The 19,451-nt window shown below is 38.4% G+C and overlaps 1 protein-coding gene across 1 annotated transcript in view; it reads right to left on the reverse strand.

Moving 5' to 3' along the window:
• GALNTL6 (polypeptide N-acetylgalactosaminyltransferase like 6) overlaps positions 1–19,451 on the reverse strand; it is a gene marked incomplete at both ends in the record, with an annotated part of 462,129 nt that overhangs the window by 292,262 nt on the left and 150,416 nt on the right. The window contains one exon of the mRNA XM_084264175.1: positions 8,903–9,011. Coding sequence (XP_084120301.1) covers positions 8,903–9,011 — 109 coding nt within the window. The remainder of the gene's footprint in view (positions 1–8,902; positions 9,012–19,451) is intronic.

The raw sequence follows: 19,451 nt of genomic DNA on the forward strand, positions 1-19,451 counted from the left end.
TTTTCAAAATTCAACATTCAAATACATTTGAGAGAAGCTTCACCCCACAGGTGAAAATACAGAGAAAGATTAGCCACTTTAATAAATTCTGTGCCAAAGCACTTCTTGAAATCTGGGCACTCATATCAAGCTAGAATACGTACGGTTTACAGTGCAATCCCAGCCATTTCTCGCTGAGTTATTGGAAACAAATTTCTTTTTGTCTGTCATGGTAAAAATCACTGTGCCAATGGCCAGTATAGAAGGGCACACTGATGATCATTTTTACTATTCTAATTAATATGAGTCAAAGGAACATATTATCAACTCTGTTGCCCCTTCCTTGGCCTCCCTAGCAGTCAGTTACATGTAAGTGATACTACTGCTGAGGTTTCAAAAGCGAGTGAGGTAGTGGGGCAGAGAAAAACAAGGGAAGAATCCAGTTAACTTCTGCCACATGAAGTGCCTCACATCTTTGCTGTGAGTACTGAGACCACAGGGTCATGCTTTAAAAGGAGGCTTGACTCTGACTTACAGCCAGATGTAAACTTTTTACATACAGGTTTAAGTGGCGAGAATTAGTTCATCATGTGTGCAGTTTTCCAACACTGACAAGTGCTGTAGAGCCACAGCCTTATGCTTCCCAGCTTCTTCTGCAGCAGTGTAATACTAGGTTGTATCTTGGCACCCACTGGGGCTGTGTAATAACCCCAAATCACCACTTAAATAATACCATGAGATGCCATCTCACAATATGAGGAAGCAAATTTGTAGCTGTCCAGGGAAAAACTTAAGCACTTGTGGGGGAGAAGAAAAGAAAAAGAAAAGAAAAAAGGCAGAACAAGTATTTTCTAGGTATCAGAGTTGAAGCTTCTGAGGAAGGCATCAATGAAAAATCTGTCTTTCCAAATCTATATTTGAGAGTATAATACACTTATTTGTGCTTGGCACCTGGCTCCAAACTGATCTTACTCTTTTCAATAGGATATCTAAGATTGAGGAAGAGCAGTAGAATCAGATCATAACCTGGAGTGCTTTGTATTTACAGAGCTAATATGTTTTAATATATGAAACACTTCATGTAATTACAGTACACTGTAAGCATCTCTTTCATATCATATTAGGGTGAATTGGCCATCCCCTTTTCAGTGGTCTGTGGGGACAGGACAAGGGGCAATGGCTGCAAGTTGGAGCACAGGAAGTTCCGCACCAACATGGGAAAGAACTTTTACACAGTGAGGGTGACAGAGCACTGGAATAGGCTGCCCAGGGAGGTGGTGGAGTCTCCATCTCTGGAGATATTCGAGAACTGTCTGGATGCCTATCTGTGCAATATGAGCTAGGTTGCTGCTTTGGCAGGGAGGTTGGACCCGATGATCTCTCAAGGTCCCTTCCAACCCCTATGATTCTATGATTCTATACATCCTTTACATCCTGTCTGCTTGACAATGATTATTATTACATTTTAGGGTATTTTAATCATGTCAGACTTGCATTAAAATAAACTGATGAACAGATTTTCCTTTTACAAAATATACCTGGTAAAGTTCATGAAGTATATTCGTGATTAATACTATGAAATATTAGTTTTTGACTGTTTCTCAACATCTTGGCTACCACTACCTTACCAATTATATTGCAAGTTCCCAAATTCTTTGTAAAGGAATTGCAGAAGTCTAAAAAAATATTTAGGAGATTTGTTTAAAATATAATGCTGACAGAATTTCCAGTGTGTAATCCCATCTGAAATGTGGGATAGCTAAATCAGTATCTTAGCATGTGCTACTTTTCCTGCACAACTTTGATTATATTTACCTGTACTGCTGAGCCTCACATCTTCTAGAGGCATTCTGGTACTAGGCTTTTCTTTGACAAATTCTTCTGAATTTAAGAATGGTGACTGTTCAGAATGGTAAGGATTACCCACAGAAGCTTGGGGGAATTATTCTACTGCACTTAATTCTCAAAAATCTTGAACAGAAGTGATGGGTGGGGGGAATAAAAAAATCACGCATGCACAATTTCCTTAGGTCACAAAGAAGTTGAATCTCAGGTGTTCATTACCTTTTAGTGCTGTACAAAAGCCCTTTTGATTCTTTTGCCTCCTTTTAATGTTCCACCCAAAGCACAAAATTTCATTCTATTTCCATTTTCATCACAAACACTGACCATTTACCTTTTTATCAACCACTCTCTGTTTAGCTTGTTAACGGAACTAATCTGTATGAACATTTGTTTGTAGAACTACAGAACACACTGTCTGTTTGTTTATAGAACTAATCTTTATGAAATGCCTGCACTGAAGCATGTAAAGGTCAAGATCTTTAAAATCCCCTTCTCCTGGTCAAGATAACATGTAGAAACAGAAAGGTAAAGACTATACTGAATTTAAACACTGATTCCTTCCCTCCCGATAAGGCTTCCACATGCTATCTTGGATATCTTGATAGGAGGAACAAAGACTGTGGAAGTGTCTCAATGACTGCTGGGATAACCCTTGGGTGATACACTCATTCTGAAGTTCTTTCCTCTGAGATCTTATTAGCAGGCAGGAACGAATGGCTCAACAGGCAAACATCAAAGTATGACATACCTTAGAAGTACTTTTATCAATTCCTTAACCATTTTCTTTTGCAGACCAACGTTTTTTTAAAATTTATATTTAGCCCTATAAACACAGATCCTTACCATTCTCTCAGAAATTTGTTTTCAATTACATTGAATTTTCAGTGTCCCTCATAGAACATAGTTTCAACATACACATGCAAGCAGTCAAAAAAATCTCCAAACCATCATAAAGAAAAACAAAAGGCAGTGTTTAAAGAACACTTTGAAATATTTCCTTTCCAAAACAATGTGAAACAGAAATTGAAAACAAATAAAAATCACTACAGAACTTGCAGTATGCAATCTTTCTACATGACTTTGTAGGCTATTAATTTAGTTTAATAGAGTCGAATAAAATATTTCAGAAATTAATTCTTATTTTTTGTTTTCCATCAGTTCTGTTCAGCTGGAAAGTTTCCATTTTTATTCCTCCAGTTCCCCTTTTGTAGTATTTTACAATGGGAAAACTATCACCTGTAGTTAAAAATAGCTTTTCTGAAAAAAAACCCCACCATAGTTAAGCACGAACATTCAATCTCTACTTCTAGAAAAGCTCAAGAATTACACATTTGAATCATTCTTATCTGAGAAGGGCTGTAATTCTTCATTAGTGTTATAATTGATGAGCACATACAGCTGAGAATTTCTTGAGGGAAATAGATACGATAACTTTCAGAAGTGAAGTAATAATGACATTGACTCTCTAAGACTCACTACTTGGTACATGAAGATGGGGTGGAGTTTCTTCTCATGGATTCTTCTCAATTACTATCTTATGCCTTCATGGCTCTCTTCTGTCAATCTTATCCTTCAGGGTAACACTCAGAGATCTCCCAATCCTAGTTTTGCAAAGAAAGTCTGAAAATAAGCGGCTGTAAGTGCAACAACAGTTGCCATGCTCCAGAAACGAACATTTTGTCAGACATGTCTTCAGAACCCTCCCCAGAAGGGAAGTAGGGAAATCTCTGATGAAATGAAGGAACTTATCAAATCAGTAGCTGATAAATGTCAATATCAGAGAGGTCACCTTCCATGTTCTCTACATACAGAGATGCAGGCAGGTTTAACATTGCCCTGATACCATCAGTGTTGCTTGTAGCTGGACTACTATGCACAACGGTAGCTAGCTATTACTACACAAGCTGCTTTTACACTGGGTGCACTCACAACTTTCAACTGTCATGCAAGAATGCTCTTCTGATATATAGAAGACATTGTTTACTACTTACTGAAACAAAAATGATGACAGATGTAGGATTTGCATTTGTTTATACTTCTCGTGTTTTTTAATGCAAATTAAGCATATTCTTCACCAAGTCATGTCATCAGCTGTATTCCCAGAGAAAACTAAATTAATAGAAACCACTCTTAGTTTAAAATGCTGATTTCTTGTCAAAAAGATGGCATGACATATCAGCTCCAATACAGTCAGTTACACTAATTAGCTTATTCTGTTCCTGCCCCCTCCATTGTAATATCTGGTTGACTTGATGGGTTATTTCAGAAAGTGGAAACTAAGAAAGTTCTGGTTTTTTTCCCCTTCCTAAAGCAGCTATTAGAAGGTTTTATTGGTTTTTTTTAATTTTTTAGCTTTTATAAGATAAAACTTTTGCATTCCTTTTTCTTTATTTCATCTCTGGTTTTGAGGTAATGGCAGAATAATAATCAGAGAAAAATGGAAATGATTGGGATGATTGAATGAAGTAATTTTCATTTCTCTGTGTCTATTCTGTACTGATGAGTCGTATATTTAATATAAGTCATTAAATGCTCCTTTCTGCTTTTGAGTAAATCAGAGCTTAGATAACTGTTAAATAATTGGCTGTCTTCCCTATTTGACCAAGAGTACAGCAATTTGTAATTCTGCAACCCACCAGCACATTCCCTCTATTGGCTTGTTGCATTCATGCATCGAAGTTAACTCACTAAAATTCTTAAAACTGCTTTGCAAGTTTTATTTCCACTCTGAGAGACTGAAAATACTAAAACTGCATTAAAAATGTGTCTAAGAGAAATAAGCTGCCAGTAGAACATCAAATTAAATAGTATTAGAGAAGTAGTTCTTGTGCTTTTCCTAATTCGTAATAAAACCCACCAAGAATAAACACAATAGCATACAAAAAAAAATACTATTAGCCTATCAAAACCATTCTATCATAGAGGTCAGGGAACTACGAAGATTCCAGACAGAATTAGAAATTTCATATGTGGAATATCCACAATGACAATACGTAAAAGATGACAAATTTGATTATAGGAAATGGTGTTAGTCAGAGTACCTGAAAAAAACAAGAAATGTGTTTCCTAAATGAACAGTTTCTCCAGGTGTGCTCTTTCCACAGAGGGAATAGACAGTAAACAGTCTCTATGTACATTTAAACTGAGGATGCTCTTTGATGGCCCTTTTAAAGAACATAAACCAAAGCATAAATTCCAGCACAAATGTCTTCAATACCGTGTATCAGTGTGCTTGGATTTTTTGTTGGTTTTTGTTGTCATGTTTCTGTTTGTTTATTTCTAAAAAGAACCCCCTTCAGCAACACAAATCTGGCGAAACTTCAAGTAAAACAGGCTCATCTCTCAATTGCTTGGACCAGTATCAGCCCTGCGTCTCAACTAGCTGCCCTCTGAGTTTCAAAAGTTCTGTGCAGGTAAGGTGAGCAACAGGAACAGAAGAATGACTGATTTCACATTTTCTAGACAAAGAAAAACAAAGGTGGGAATATAAAAATAAGTTATTTTTTAAAAATAAAAAAGCATCATTGTGAAATATAATTTGAGATCTCCTAATTGGAAAACAGCAACACTAAACATCACAATGTTTTGAATGTCATGTTCTTTTTCAGCAAAGATCCATACATTATTTCCTTAAGAAAGGTTGGGCATTCCATGTACATTGACTGACTAAATAATACTTCTACCAGTATCATATAAATTATTTTCATATCTATATTGGACCCCTTTAGTCCTTTTATTCACAGCTGAAAATACATAACACGTAACCTGCAGATCCTGAAGTCATTTCATCTTTCCAAGAAAACAACCATTGATTGCCCAATTTGTGTTTCACTGACTTGACTACTATGAAATTATTTATCAAATTGTAACAATTTGTGCTAGTATTGCATCATCACTTCTGCAGATGAAAGAATCACTCAGATGGCAACTGTATCTGAAGATCAGTGGGAAACTTTTCACCCATCTGTGTGTCCAGCTACCTTCCAAAAATGCAAGTTGTTGATTCTAGAGTTGGGTTTGTGGGTTTTTTTGTTGTGCTTTTTTTTCTATCTTTCTTTTTATAAAACAAGTTGACAAATGTTTTAAGTCAGAAAGGAAAATCCAAGCAGTCTGGATGATAATTTCCTTTCAGTGATGACTGTACAGTAGGTATTCTGTTACACATGATACTGCTGGACATAGGTGTTAGGGCTGATTGCTGTTTTGTGTAACAGGATTGGTGAGATCATGGCAATACCTCAGAGGAACTTGTGAATAGTCCACTGAACTTTGCTTCTCCTATTCCTAACACACAAGAGATGTAGTTTCCTAAAGTAATCACCTCATCCACAAACATATCAGCCATGAATAGGTATCACAGGTCTTTAGTTTACTTGTGTAACTACCACTTAATGTGTCTTCTGCAGTAAAACTGGTACCCCATGGACTGGGACTCTAAGCTATCAAAGATGGTTAAATAAAAGCTATGTGCAGGACAAGTGGACACCAGGCAGATTGAGACCCTCACAGATGATCAGAAGCAGCTGGAGTGTGTTGCATTTGCACCATCCTTTGTTTTCTCAGGTGGGAAGCCCAAAAAGGGATGCTTTCAACTGAAAAGGACTTCATTGAATACTTCCAGCTGAAGGGAACTGACCTTGGAAGGATCAAATTCCATGTAAGTGAGAAGTTGAAGAAGAAGTAGCAGTTATTGAAGCTTCTGTCTCTGTATTTTGACTACATCAGGAGCTCATACATGTAAAGCCTTGCCACTCCATTATTCACTTCAGCCAAGTACTGTTACCATGCTAACAGAATGTGAACTAACGGTGGAAGCAACATAAAAATACTTTTGAACCTCTGGCAGTCCAACAAAGCCCCACAAAACCAAGAACAACATGAGATCACTTCAGCATTTATATGCAAGATAATTTGCAAACTTAGAGCCAAAAAATATGAGCTAGAACACTTGAAATAAGTAGAAACGGTACCATTTCTCTTCATGTCTTGCAAATAGCTGTTCTCTTTAGCATTAAAATAGTGGAATGATTATCATTGACAAGAGACCATTCAAATTCAGGAATATCCGCTTTAATTTGGTGTAATAAAAGGGGAACAAAATATTTGCCCTTGGAGCACAAAAACTAGCCATGGAGCAACTAGCATCTCTCCATAATTAGATTTATGACATCCACATTCTTGGTACTTTGGAAACCGCAAGTTTTATAGATAAACAGCTAAACTGAATTAAAGAAAACTTCAGTCCTTTCCTCCTTTCTGCATAACAAGCATTGACGGCTTTTTCTGAAATGTCCCGAGAAGTCCTTTCACTAGTGCTTTGCATGCCTTCAGATTGATTTTTAACTAAAACTTCATTTCAGCTATATTTTGTTTTGTTATTAGGGACAGAAGTTATATACACTGTCCCAAAAGAGTGCACCGAGATCCCCTGACTGCATTTGTATTGCAAGGTTGTGATTTTCAAAGAAGAAAATCATTAAAAGTTAATTTAATCTAACGAATAATAATGACAGATAGAAATCGTTAAACTGCTTTCTTAAATGTTCAAAACTTAGCAAACACTATCACAAAGAAGCTAATAAAACCATAAAGAAGTCAGAATGTTTTAAGTTCATGTGTTGCTGTTACCAAGAATAGAAGCTTACTGGAAAACATATTCACATATTAAGGTACTCTACTATGGTTATAATGTTAGGAGTAGGACTAGGAATTACAGAGCTACATACCATGTTTTGCTAATTTCTTAGCTGGCTCCACACAACAGTTTGCATTACATCAGTAACGCTGCAGCTATCCATGAAATAGTTGTATTACTCTTTATTTTCCAAAGCATATGGGGTCTGCATTTCATACCCAGGAATCAGAAGTACATTGCCAAACCAAATGACCATCAATTCTAACTAGATAACATGTGATATTCCCTACATATGTGCATGTTTCTACATAGATGCTGCTTCCGTTTCATACATTCTCTCTTAGATATTTGTGATTTTACAATTCACAACTTGGAACACAATTAACTAAGATGCTTAAGAATAACTTCACCCACCCTCACCACCTTTTTTCCTCCTAAGGACAGATGGGAGGGAAGGATAATTTTTTGGGGTAGTGATCAAGAAGTTTCAAAAGAGAAAGGGAAAAATAGTTTATAAAATTAACCTATGCTTGAAATACTGGTTCAGGCCCCTGCAAAATTAAGTACTTACCGAGTCTTATGAATCTGTCAACTGGATTCACTTATAGAGGTATTTTGGGGGAGGTGCTGGTTGTCTTCTGACAGTGGGATCAAGACAGCATAATTTATTTTATAATGGTACATTGGCCTTTGTAAAATAATGACTTTCAGACACTGATTAAGGTGCAGTTCAACTGCTGTTTCCCTTCTTTCCTTTTAATTTAATTCATCTCATGTTGAATAGTTCTAAACGGTATTACAAAAGAAAGATTCAAATCTGAACATGCTCTGATGACAGAAAGAGGAACACAACCTTTCTTTGCACATATGACATACAGCACGTGAAGGAACATTAAAATTACATTACTCACTGTAACAAAGTGCCCTTCATTGTCTCTGCAAATACAATTTGCTGGCATTTCCAAATAATTTTAAACTGTCAGAATCAAGTGAAGTAGCTTTAGCAACACTAAAGTATTCGGGTTCAACAGTGGCAAAAGTATCAAAGTTTGCTCCTAACGTGACCTTGGTTGTTCTTGACAGTTATAGGTACTGGGCACAGGTATTATCCACTGATTTAAGGGAAACTGAGCTTCAGCAGTAACATAGGTCCCTTTGGAAGCCAACACTTTTGCTTATATTTGATTGCAATATAACAATTGATTTCAACCTGAAAAATAGTATTTTTCCTTCCACAATCATTATATAGATATTAGCTATATATAGTTAATATATTAGCTATTTTGTGCTTGGTCTGATTCCTCAATTTAGAACATTATGTCATTGTGACATGCTGCAATCAAAAAAAGGCTGTTAGGAATGCTTTTTAACTGTCTTAAAAGAAAAAATATCCATATGAAGGAGTAAATGAACCCCTTAAAATTTGTCTGAACTTATATATACCTGAACGCATAGCATCTTTTTGAATGCTTTCATAGTCGTGCCAGTCCTTCCTTTTCAAGCCATCAGTCCAGGTAAAGAGCTGTCCATCTCCCAGCCCCAGTGGAAGTGTCTGTGGAAACAGTAAACACACAAACTAATAAATCTATACTTACATCTCTGGTTTGCGGTATTACAGAAGAACACATAATATGGCACAAGTAAATAAAATGGTGTTTATCCAATGAAAATATTGAAATTTTACCATGGTATATGAAGCTTTTTTTTTAAACAGTGTGAGAAAACCGTTAATTTAGTTCCTGACAAAAAATTACTTGAAATATTTCAAACAACTTATGCTTGACATTTCTTTCCAGCACTGTCCTGCTATGACTCCTTGGCAAGAAGCTTGTAGAAATTCAGTGGACTACTAAACCTGAACACGTTTCAAGAATGACTCATCCTTCAACTCACAAAGTACCTTACTTAAACTATCACGTGCTTAAACTATCACGTGCAAAACTGGAGTTATAGTTCTCAGCACCTTCCAACATTGCCCTTTAATTCTGGGGTGTTTTTTGTTTGTTCTAATAGCTGATGATGAGGTTCTGCTATTCATATAAGGCCAGGCTCATTGCATCAGAAGCACAGAACAAAGAGACCCTCAAAGCACTTTTAAATCCTGTAGATCTTTATTCATGATTAGAGATAAGGAGGAAAATAACCCAAACTGACACCCCCCACCACACAAATATACCCAACAAGAAAAGCTCATGCAACACGCAGTTGGTAAATTGACTTCCTCTTTCCAGACTCCCAAATTCTTGTGTAAGGCTAAGAACTATTTTTCACTTCTAAACAAATTTATCTTTGCTCAAATAAATCTCTGAATTTTTGATAAAAATCCATCACGTTCTGCTAGCATGACCTTCTTTTTTTTGGTTTTGATGTTAAAGATAACTGATGTTACAGATCACCAAAATGCAGCTCTGTGTCTATTCCTCTATTGTAACTTCCACAGAGTTATTCCAAGAAATCACTCAGTTGTTCTAATGTCAGAGGTTCACACCTGGAAAATCTGACAAACTGAAGATACCATGCTAAAAATACTCCATGCTGTCAAAATATTTAAACTTTCACCTCCTTCAATTAAACTTCTACTCCTTGTCAATATGCATACAGCTGGTGGCAACCACTTGGTCCCAAAAATTCAAGACCAGGATAAACTTTACTTTGGTGATCCTTTATTCCTCTGCTGGCTTCTTTCCCTAAAAATAGCGATTTTAATGTCAAGTTAGAAACATACTGAAAGAAAGCTGAGCAGTAACATTTACAGCTGTTTCCTGTTGTCTATTTGCATTCTGATGCCAATACTCTTAAAAATATTAATTAGTCGTAGTTACTTTACCTGATAACATTTACAAGTCTAATGTACCAGGGGCCCTCTTGCAAGCATAATATAGTTAAATAAATACATTTACTAAAATTAATCTAGCAAAAGAATAAATATAAATCCAAATCTTGTGCAATACACAAAAAGCTATCGGAAGTCTTGCTGTGATTCATGTTTGGGAAGGGTTACATTACTTTCACAGGCGAACTCTCTGGAAAGAGCAAGTTTTTTGTAGAGAAAATTTTACAGCTCTGAAAAAACTGCTTTCAGCCCCTCAACTAAGTATGTCCCTTGTCAGCAACTGAAAGATTTTTTTTTCTTCTTTTTTGATGTTGCTGTATTGCTTAACAAGATACAAATGCACTTGAGAAAAACTGGTTCCTCCATTTCACTTCTGCCTAAGGGTAAACAAATTGCGTTTTGAAAGACCTTAAAACAGTTTCTAGACTGTTGTTAAAACTGTTAAAAGGCTTCATTGTAAAATTGTGTGTAAGTATGCTCATACGCCTCCTTCTTCCCGATGACGGTGACTGGAAGAGTCCCCATTTCTAAAGTCTCCATCTAGCAGGTAAGTGAAAGAAAAGGGGTTAAAAAAAAAAGAAAAATAATTTAAGTCATTCTAGCCTTGTCTTCTCCCTACACGGTCTCTGCTTTTCTTTCTCAGTTTTCCATCTTTTTGATACATTGATAATTTACACCCTTTTGTATCAGATTAGAACAAACTAGTTTTGTTATTGCCCTGGTTTTGGCTAGGATAAAGTTAATTTTCTTTCTAACAGCCTGTGGAATGAGTTCAGATGAGACCAGTGCTAACACACTGATGATTTTAGTCAAGGACTAAAGGAGGTTCATAATGCTGGGGTGGGTGTGTGTGTGGAGGGGGTGGAGAGGGGATGATGGGGTGGGGTGTACCTAGGAAGCTGGGAGGAGACACAGCCAGGACAGGTGACCCAAACTGGCCAAAGAGGGTATTTCAAAACAATGATGTCATGCTCAGCTATAAAGGGGGCTGGTAGGGGGAGAAGCACACAGCTCCAGGATGCACGGTTTTGGGGACAGTCTGGTTTCAGGACAGCTCTGAGCTGTACAGCCCAAGTTTGTGTGGTTTGGTGAGAAACTGCATCAGTTCTGTATATTTTGCTATAAAGTCCTATTATTATTATATCTCTCTGCTATCCCAGTAAACTGTCCTTATCCCAACCCACGAGGTTCGATTTTTTTGGTTTTCTTTTCTCTTCCTTCCCACTCACCCCCCAATTCCCCTAGCCCCACACCCTCTTAGAGCTGTGTGGTGCTTGGCTCTCGGCTGAGGTGAAACCATGACGGTTATACACAGGCTATTACTATCTGGTGTAAAGTCTAGGTAATAATAATGAAGATAGTGTAGCTACTTGTAGCTACACACAAGATTGCCCAGTAGGTGATTTAGGCCCAGCAAACAGCTAAGCCCCATGCAGCCCCTCACTCGCTTAATTCCTCCCTGTGAGATGGTGAAGAGAATTGGAAGAGTGATAGTGAGAAAACTCGAGGGCTGAGACAAAGACAGTTTAACAGGTAAAGCAAAAGCCACAGACACACAAGCAAAGCAAAACCAGGAGTTCATTCCCCACTGCTCATGGGCAGGCAAATGTTCAGGCATCCCCAGGAGAGCAGGGCTCCGTCACATGTAACAGTTACTTGGGAAGACAAACATCATCATCCCTCTCTGTCCTCCTTCTTCCCCAAGCCACTAACATGATGTCCTGTGGTATGAAATATCCCTTTGGTCAACTGAGATCAGCTGTTCCAGCTATGTTCCTTCCCAACTCCTTATGCACCCCCAGCCGACTGGCTGGTGGGTTGAACAGCAGAAAAGACCTTGGCTCTGTGTAAGCACTACTCAGCAATAACAAAAAACACCTTTATAAAACACAAAAATCTCTATATTATCAACACTGTCTTCAGCAAAAATCCAAAACAAAGCTCCAATACGAGCTACTGTGAAGAACATTAACTCTCTCTCAGCTGAAACCAGAACGGCCAGAAACATCTCAACATCTATGGTCAACCTCAGAAAGGCAAGTTCTGAATGGGTAAATATGAAGTCACTTCACAAGATGGAATGTGCCAATGAATTGAGATTTTTTTCTGAAAGCATAATTAACTGATGGGCTAAACCAAAATAAAATTAACCATATCATGTAAGTAGAAATGCTAAAAAAGGCAACAAAAGGAATTCTTAATTTTAGGGGTAATATATGAGCAGCTACATGAAAAATTATTAAATTCAGGCTATAAAATACCTTATGACTTCAGCACAATGTTGGGGTTAGATATTTAAACAAATAATCAAATATATGGGTTCTAGACCATAGAAGAAAACTTAATCAAAGCTCATTAATCTATGGCTAAGCAAATTACCAAGCAATAGATCATGGGAGACAAAGTATTCTGGACAATACATGTTTGTTATTTGCACATTCTCAGTTCTCATACATATAAGTAGCAGCAACACTGCAAGACTGGTGCCAAGTCTTCATTCTATGTGTGTCTGTAACCATAAGTGCAAGAATACCCTTTGGTATACATGAGTGGCTAGGAAATGGGAAGCATGACCGGAGAACTTTATGGTTCCTTCCAACATATGCACTAGGGCTTCTTTCCAGAAGAGACCAAGGTTTGAGAAGGGAGAAGGCCCAGGCACCCCTGCTCACCAGTACCTCACGCTAACATAGAAACAATGCTTACATGTATTATTTAGTGATAGAAACCAGCACAGCTTATTAGCTGAAGCATACTCAGGGTTTTCCTCTCCAAATCATTTCTGTAAGTCACCCATAAACAGTGCAGTCTGCCTCTACAGCCCTTAGCCTCAGAAACTCTCAAACTATTTTTATCATCGAAGCACTATTGTAGCAGCAAATATCACTCTGCATACAAAGAGCTGGATTTTGACTGGCTGTCAAAAAAATCCTACAACAATTTATCTTCCAACCATTTGTTACACGCAGTTTGCAGCTGTGAGTTGCACGTTTTTTGTGTTTCAGTCCAAAAGGGATTACCCACCTACAGCAACATTACATACAGCATCTGCCTTACTATTTCATTTTCACATTAACCTCAAACCTTTTGGGATGCAAGACTGATACAGTACTACACAAACGCAGAAGATCCTTCTCCTCTAGAGAAGACTCAACATCTGGTTCAATTACAGAGAATATGATAAGCCCCAAAACCAGCACAATTATCAAAAACCTCACTTGCAGACTATTAGATACCTTCGAGGGGGGGAAAAGCTTCTCTGCTGTGACATTTGAAAGCTTGAACTCAGAAACAAGTGCCTTCTTTGAATAACTCATTTATTTTTAATTTCACTCTGTGGAGGCAGACAATTAGAGGGGACTCAGGCAGAGGAAGATGATATATCAATGGAAATGTACCTTTCTAAAAAAAAAAAAAAAAAAGACATAATTACAGATTCAGCTTGAGCTTGAGGATTTGCTCACTAGCTCCAGGGTCATTTTCAATATGTAATCAAATACTGTATTAAAAAAACATCATATGCTGATCAGTACAACCATTTCCAATTGTTTAATGAATTTTAGGAAATTGTTTTATCTAGAACATTGGTATTTGTTCCTGCTCAGGAAAAGATGTACAAGGGAAAGGCAGGCAGTAGAGAAGTACTGAGACTAGAAACCTTCAGGGATATTTCAAGAGAAACATAAAAACAACCACTGTTTGATTCCCCTTTGCTCTGGAAATAAAATATTCTGTATAGTTTGTAAGCAGTATTGTAATTATGTTAAAAACTGGTGTTTTTTTCCCATCCTAGCACAGATAACTCTTAGTACTCTAAGCCCTGACCAACTACTCTGCCCAAACAATACAATAAGAAAAAAAAATATCAGAAACCACTGAGAAATTAAACTAATTCATTTAATTAATTTATCAGAATTAAGGAACACCTTTTAAAGAGGTGGCAGCACTAGATATATTGCTGTGTGCTTATTACAAATCCACTGCAGTATCACAAAGTGTCTGTTTCCAAAACATCTTCTGTTTTGTTTACAAACATGGGAAGACAGACGTTCTTATGAAGCTTATTCCCCAAGAGATGGAACAATCATCAAAACTACCCAGTTCGATAGATTTTCCCATTTTTCATTTGATGCTGATGCATAAGCACCAAAATCTCAAGTCAAGTATTCTCCCACTTCCACGCACAAGAACATCCATTCTGATGCAGTCACTGGCTGAGGGAATTAGGGATAAAACCCCCAAAATATTATTTCCCCTAAAAACGTGATATAAGGTAGCCTGATCTATAGAAAAGGTACAAAATCCAAACATTTCTATGCTTAAATTCTGAACATTGCCTGCGTGACTCTCCTTTCCTGTATCTCTTCAGTGTTAAGATTAAGAAACAAAAAAGCGGTTACATCTGAACTGCCAAATACAACTGAGAGCTGTGTATATGTATAATGGAGAACAAATAGGTACAACATAGTCCTGAAGCGCCTCTGATCACCACAAAATGAAACTTTGGATCTACTGTGGTCTTTTCTAATAGTACCAAAAGCAGGCATTGCACAACCTGAAAACAGCAGCTGAGAGTTTTGGCTACATGCTTCTCAGGGTCCTTCTTTGGGATGCAGTCCCTCTGGGAGGAAAGCAGTGGGAAGCAGTGGCTGGAGAGGATGCCGTAAACAGGCTGCGGACACCCACCTCTTGATGCCAGTCACGGACCATTCCAGTTAAGTCCTGCGCCACTGCTGGCCAGCCACTACCTGCCAAAACTGCTGCCCATCAGAGTGTGCTTCAGGGACATACAAGAGATGCCCAGTGAGAGCTGGAGGAACATCTGAGGGACCTCATCCTACAGCACTGTCCTCCCACATACTTCAAACAAATGACTGCTGCAGAACTGGATATTCTCATTAGGCTGAAAAGTGCTGCAGATGAAGCAAATGTTGCTCAGCAAAATGTGGAGAACTAGTATTTCCTATCAAGAGAAGGTGCTAAAACCTCAGAATCTTTTAAAGAGAAGAAAAATATCAGAATATATTCAGATATACTTACTGCTTTTTAATTTTATTTTTACCTTATTTTCAAGTAATTTTAAAACATTTTTAAAAATACGAACCTGAATTGTTTTCTCAACCCTTGACTTCAAGCAATATGGTAGAGTTGAGGACATGATGAATTTCTTCACGCGCTCAGGTTTCCTGTGCCATTTATTTGTTATGCCACAGCAAATAAGTGCTCATTGCACTGACATTTACATTAGTAGAAATAATTAGCCCAGCACATCAAAAAAAGGGCAGCACTTGATTTAGTCTGTGACATCTGAATGACTCAAGGTTATTTCATTTTTGAAACACTTATATCAGACCTTCTGTGCTTTCAGTTTCTAGAATACCATGGACAACCCAGTAGCATCATGCCATCAATACCAAATTAAAGCTGTTAATAATGTTATTTAGAAAATGCCAAGCTCCCCAAGCATTTCATTACTGAGATTTTTATAGACAGGTATAAACGCTACTATTGCCACACTATGTTTATATTGTTAAAGTTGCAAAACTGCAGGGGAAAAAAAAAAAAAAAAAAAAAAAGAGTTACACACGAGTTTTACAAATATCACAATTTCCTACTGACCCAGGGTATGAGTGCTTAAGCACCCGGTGAATGAGAAGTCTGTAAGGATGCATTCGCATGCCTCAAAATTGTGATTTATCGTGTCAAAGAATGGAAGATTACAGGTGTTTAATAATATACATTGATATGAAAAGACTATCAGCTTCTTTAGCACAGATACTGTCTTGCATCCATCATTCATGGATTAAGAGCTTGCAGTATGCACTGCCATTCAGGACGTTGAATTTTAAACACCTATATTTTACAAGTTATCAGGAAAAGGGTTCATAGACTATGTTGAATATATCAGGTGATACTCCAAGGACAGTTCTGAGCTTCACCACTGATATATGTTGAAATTATCCTCAAAAATTATTTAGAATTTCTTTTAACATCCAACATTTCCAGAACATCCATTATCACCTTGGTGAATGGATCAGGACAATTTCAGTTAATTTTTCATATGAACAATGACTTACATACTGGCATTTCTTATTAATATAGAAGAGAAGCAAGCAGAAAGTTGACATTTGTATTTTCTGACTGCTAAGAATGACTTGGGTAATGCACACAAGAATATTCCAAATCCCCAAAGGATACAGCAGTGAGCAGAATAATGCCAAGTAGCTATTCTGGGAACAACACTGTCTAACCAGGTCTCTCTATGTGTCACCCTAGTGTGTACTGCCTCTTGCCTTTTCCATCAGCTCTACCATGAAAGGTCTGTCTCCCTCTTCACTACCTGCAGTCAGGTATTTCTACACATTGATAAGGTGCTCCCCATCCTTGTCTTCTTGAGGCCAAAGAGACCTCAACAAGCCCCTCAGCTTCTCACCCTGTGACAGATGGTCCAGACCCTTCAGAGTGGGGCAAGGGCATTACCAGGACAAAATTCTGAAGGAGGTTGGACTTCATATCTCTTGAACCTGAAGCATCCTGAATTATCAAAAGTGACCAGCAGAGCCTGGCAATAAACCAAGGTGGTGAACTTTGCCACACCAAGACACAACTTCAACTGACTGTATGACACTGTAGGGATAATTTAAAAAAAAAAAATAATTTCCTCAGAGCAAGTAATTCCCACCTCTCTCTGCCTGCTGATCAAAGCTGCTGACAGATTATCTCAATGGCTGTCACAGTTTTGCATAGCTGTGCTGCAAAGATGACTTCTGCAAGCAGCAGCTAGAAGCTGTCTGTAAGTCCCAGACTGTAAACATCAGCCAATTCAAGGCCAAAGTTGCTGTTGAGCAGGGTCGAGCCAATCGGCGATGGTCACAGAGCCTCTGTGAATCACATATAGGAGAAAAAAAAACTGCAGGCAGACGCATTTTGCCACCAGAGAAGGGAGTGAGAGAAGATGTAACAAGCTGTGTGGACACCAAGGCCAGGCCCAAAGGAGAATGTGTGTGTTGGGGGGAAGAATGAGGCCTCTCTGGATGCTGGAAAAAGAGATGCCTCTGCAGCTTGTGGAGAAGACCATGGTGGAGCAGGTGTCCCCTCACTGCCCATGGGTAAGGATGGGGAGCAGAGACATCTACGGCCTGTGAAGAGATTGGTCCACGCCTCAGCAGGTTTGCTGGGGGACTCGTGACTTTGTGGGGGACCAGGCCAGGGGAGTCTGGGCCTGAACATCAGCACCCATGGAAGGGAGCCCTGCTGAGAGACCTGTTGTGAGGAGATGACTCCTCAGTAGAGAGGGCTCACGCTGAAAAAGTTTGTGGATATGAATGTCTCACGTGGGTGGGACCCCATAGTGCTGCAGGGGAAGTGTGTGTGTGTATGGAACGCACCCCTCCCCCCAGCTAAGACAGAAGACAATTTGGGAGGAACAGACTGAAAACCCCCATTCCTTCCCCCTCCCTGCGATGGGAGGGAAGAAGGGAGCAAACTTACAATTAAAGTCAAGTGTGCAAAGAGGCAAGGGTTGGGGGAGAAGTAGAAGCGTTAAGATTTGGGGAAGGAAAGCAGCTTGTAAGGAACCGCCGGAACACCACTCCCCATTCCCTACCCCTCCCCACACCATGTTGGGGGAAGGGCACCAAAAAGGACTGCAGTGGTCTGACCCTGACCAGAGGCCAAACACCAACCAAAGTGGCTCACCCACTCCTGATAGAGAAACAGGCAGAGCCTCTGCAGGTTGGGATAAGGACAGTTTACTGCCAAAAATCACTGTGAATCTAAAACAACAATGACTAAGTACACTCACACTCTGTGCTATCACAGAGTACCTTATTGACTCGACGATTACAGAAGGCTGCCCAACGGCAAGGACAGATGGATGGATGGATCGACTGACTTACTGAGTGACCAACCAACCTGACATCCCAGCCACACTCAGAATGTCCTGGAGGCAAACAAAACCCACCCTTCCACAACTAGCTGCTTTTATGGGGAAGTGGTGTCAGGTGGTGTGGAAAACAGCCTGTGCTAACTCATCTCACCTGTGTTGGCTCATTGGGGACATTAACCCTGTCCTGGCCAGAACCAGGACAGTGACAAACAAACCAAACTTTAACGTCTTATTTTCACTTGTCTCAATTCTAACTTGTTGATAAGAAACTGAACTTAAGTCACATAAGCATCTATGACAGATTTAAACTAAACCACACATGGTGTGCTGTTTCTCCAGGTCTTTTCCTTCAACTCCAGAGGGCTTGGCCTGCACAAAATGCTAAGCATGCAAAAGAGCCTGCATCCTTACTACACCATTCATTTTCAGCAAGTTTAATAATCATACCTGGTGTGGTGTTACTGACGCATACTTTTGATGACTGCCTCTTTCAAAAATCACAGTTTCATCAGAAAACATGAAAAGGGTTTGAAGAAACTCAGTGGGATTTTTTGCCAGGATGGCTATTAGTTGGGTTTTAAACCAACAAAGGTCTCTGTAAGACTGTTCTGATGACAGTGATTCTGAGAAATTTCTGAAAGGTTTATTATATGATAGGCTTTTGGGGTTTTTTAAACATGTGCCACATGATCGTAGTAACTTATGTTACTTTATATAAACAGCCTTTTTCTTACTGTTAAAATAAAATAGGCAACAAATCCTCAAAACCAAGCTACGTCCATGGCAAAGAATCAGAGTGTTAGTAATTTTGCAAATTTAAAAAATTTGACCAGAAAAAGAGAGAGAAATCTATTTATTAATTGGGGACCGATTCATTTTTTGACTACCTGTAGTTTGCAATATTGCAAGGATGAAAAATATAGATACAATAGTACTTATCATTAACAGACTTGCCAGATACATATATTTTTCCTCAAGTTTAGAATAATGGTTTCAGATTTTCACTACAGAAAGAATCATGCTGTTTTCTTTTGGGCACTGCACTAATTCAAGAGAAAAAGTGCTTTTGGAGAATTCAAGTGTTAAGTGTTCTAAGCAGGAAACAATTTCTCACACTGAGATATCTGTTCGTACTTTCTTATATTACTTCTAAAGTAATTTGCCTTTGAATTTCTTTCTTCTATAAAAGCACATCTTCTCAAGTAACATTCAGAGTACTGAACATGTTTTATAAACAGTACAGAATGATCATGACAGGTTACCACTAATGA

Source organism: Gallinula chloropus (genome assembly GCF_964237585.1).
Source record: "Gallinula chloropus genome assembly, chromosome: 4".
Taxonomy (NCBI): Eukaryota; Metazoa; Chordata; class Aves; order Gruiformes; family Rallidae; genus Gallinula; species Gallinula chloropus.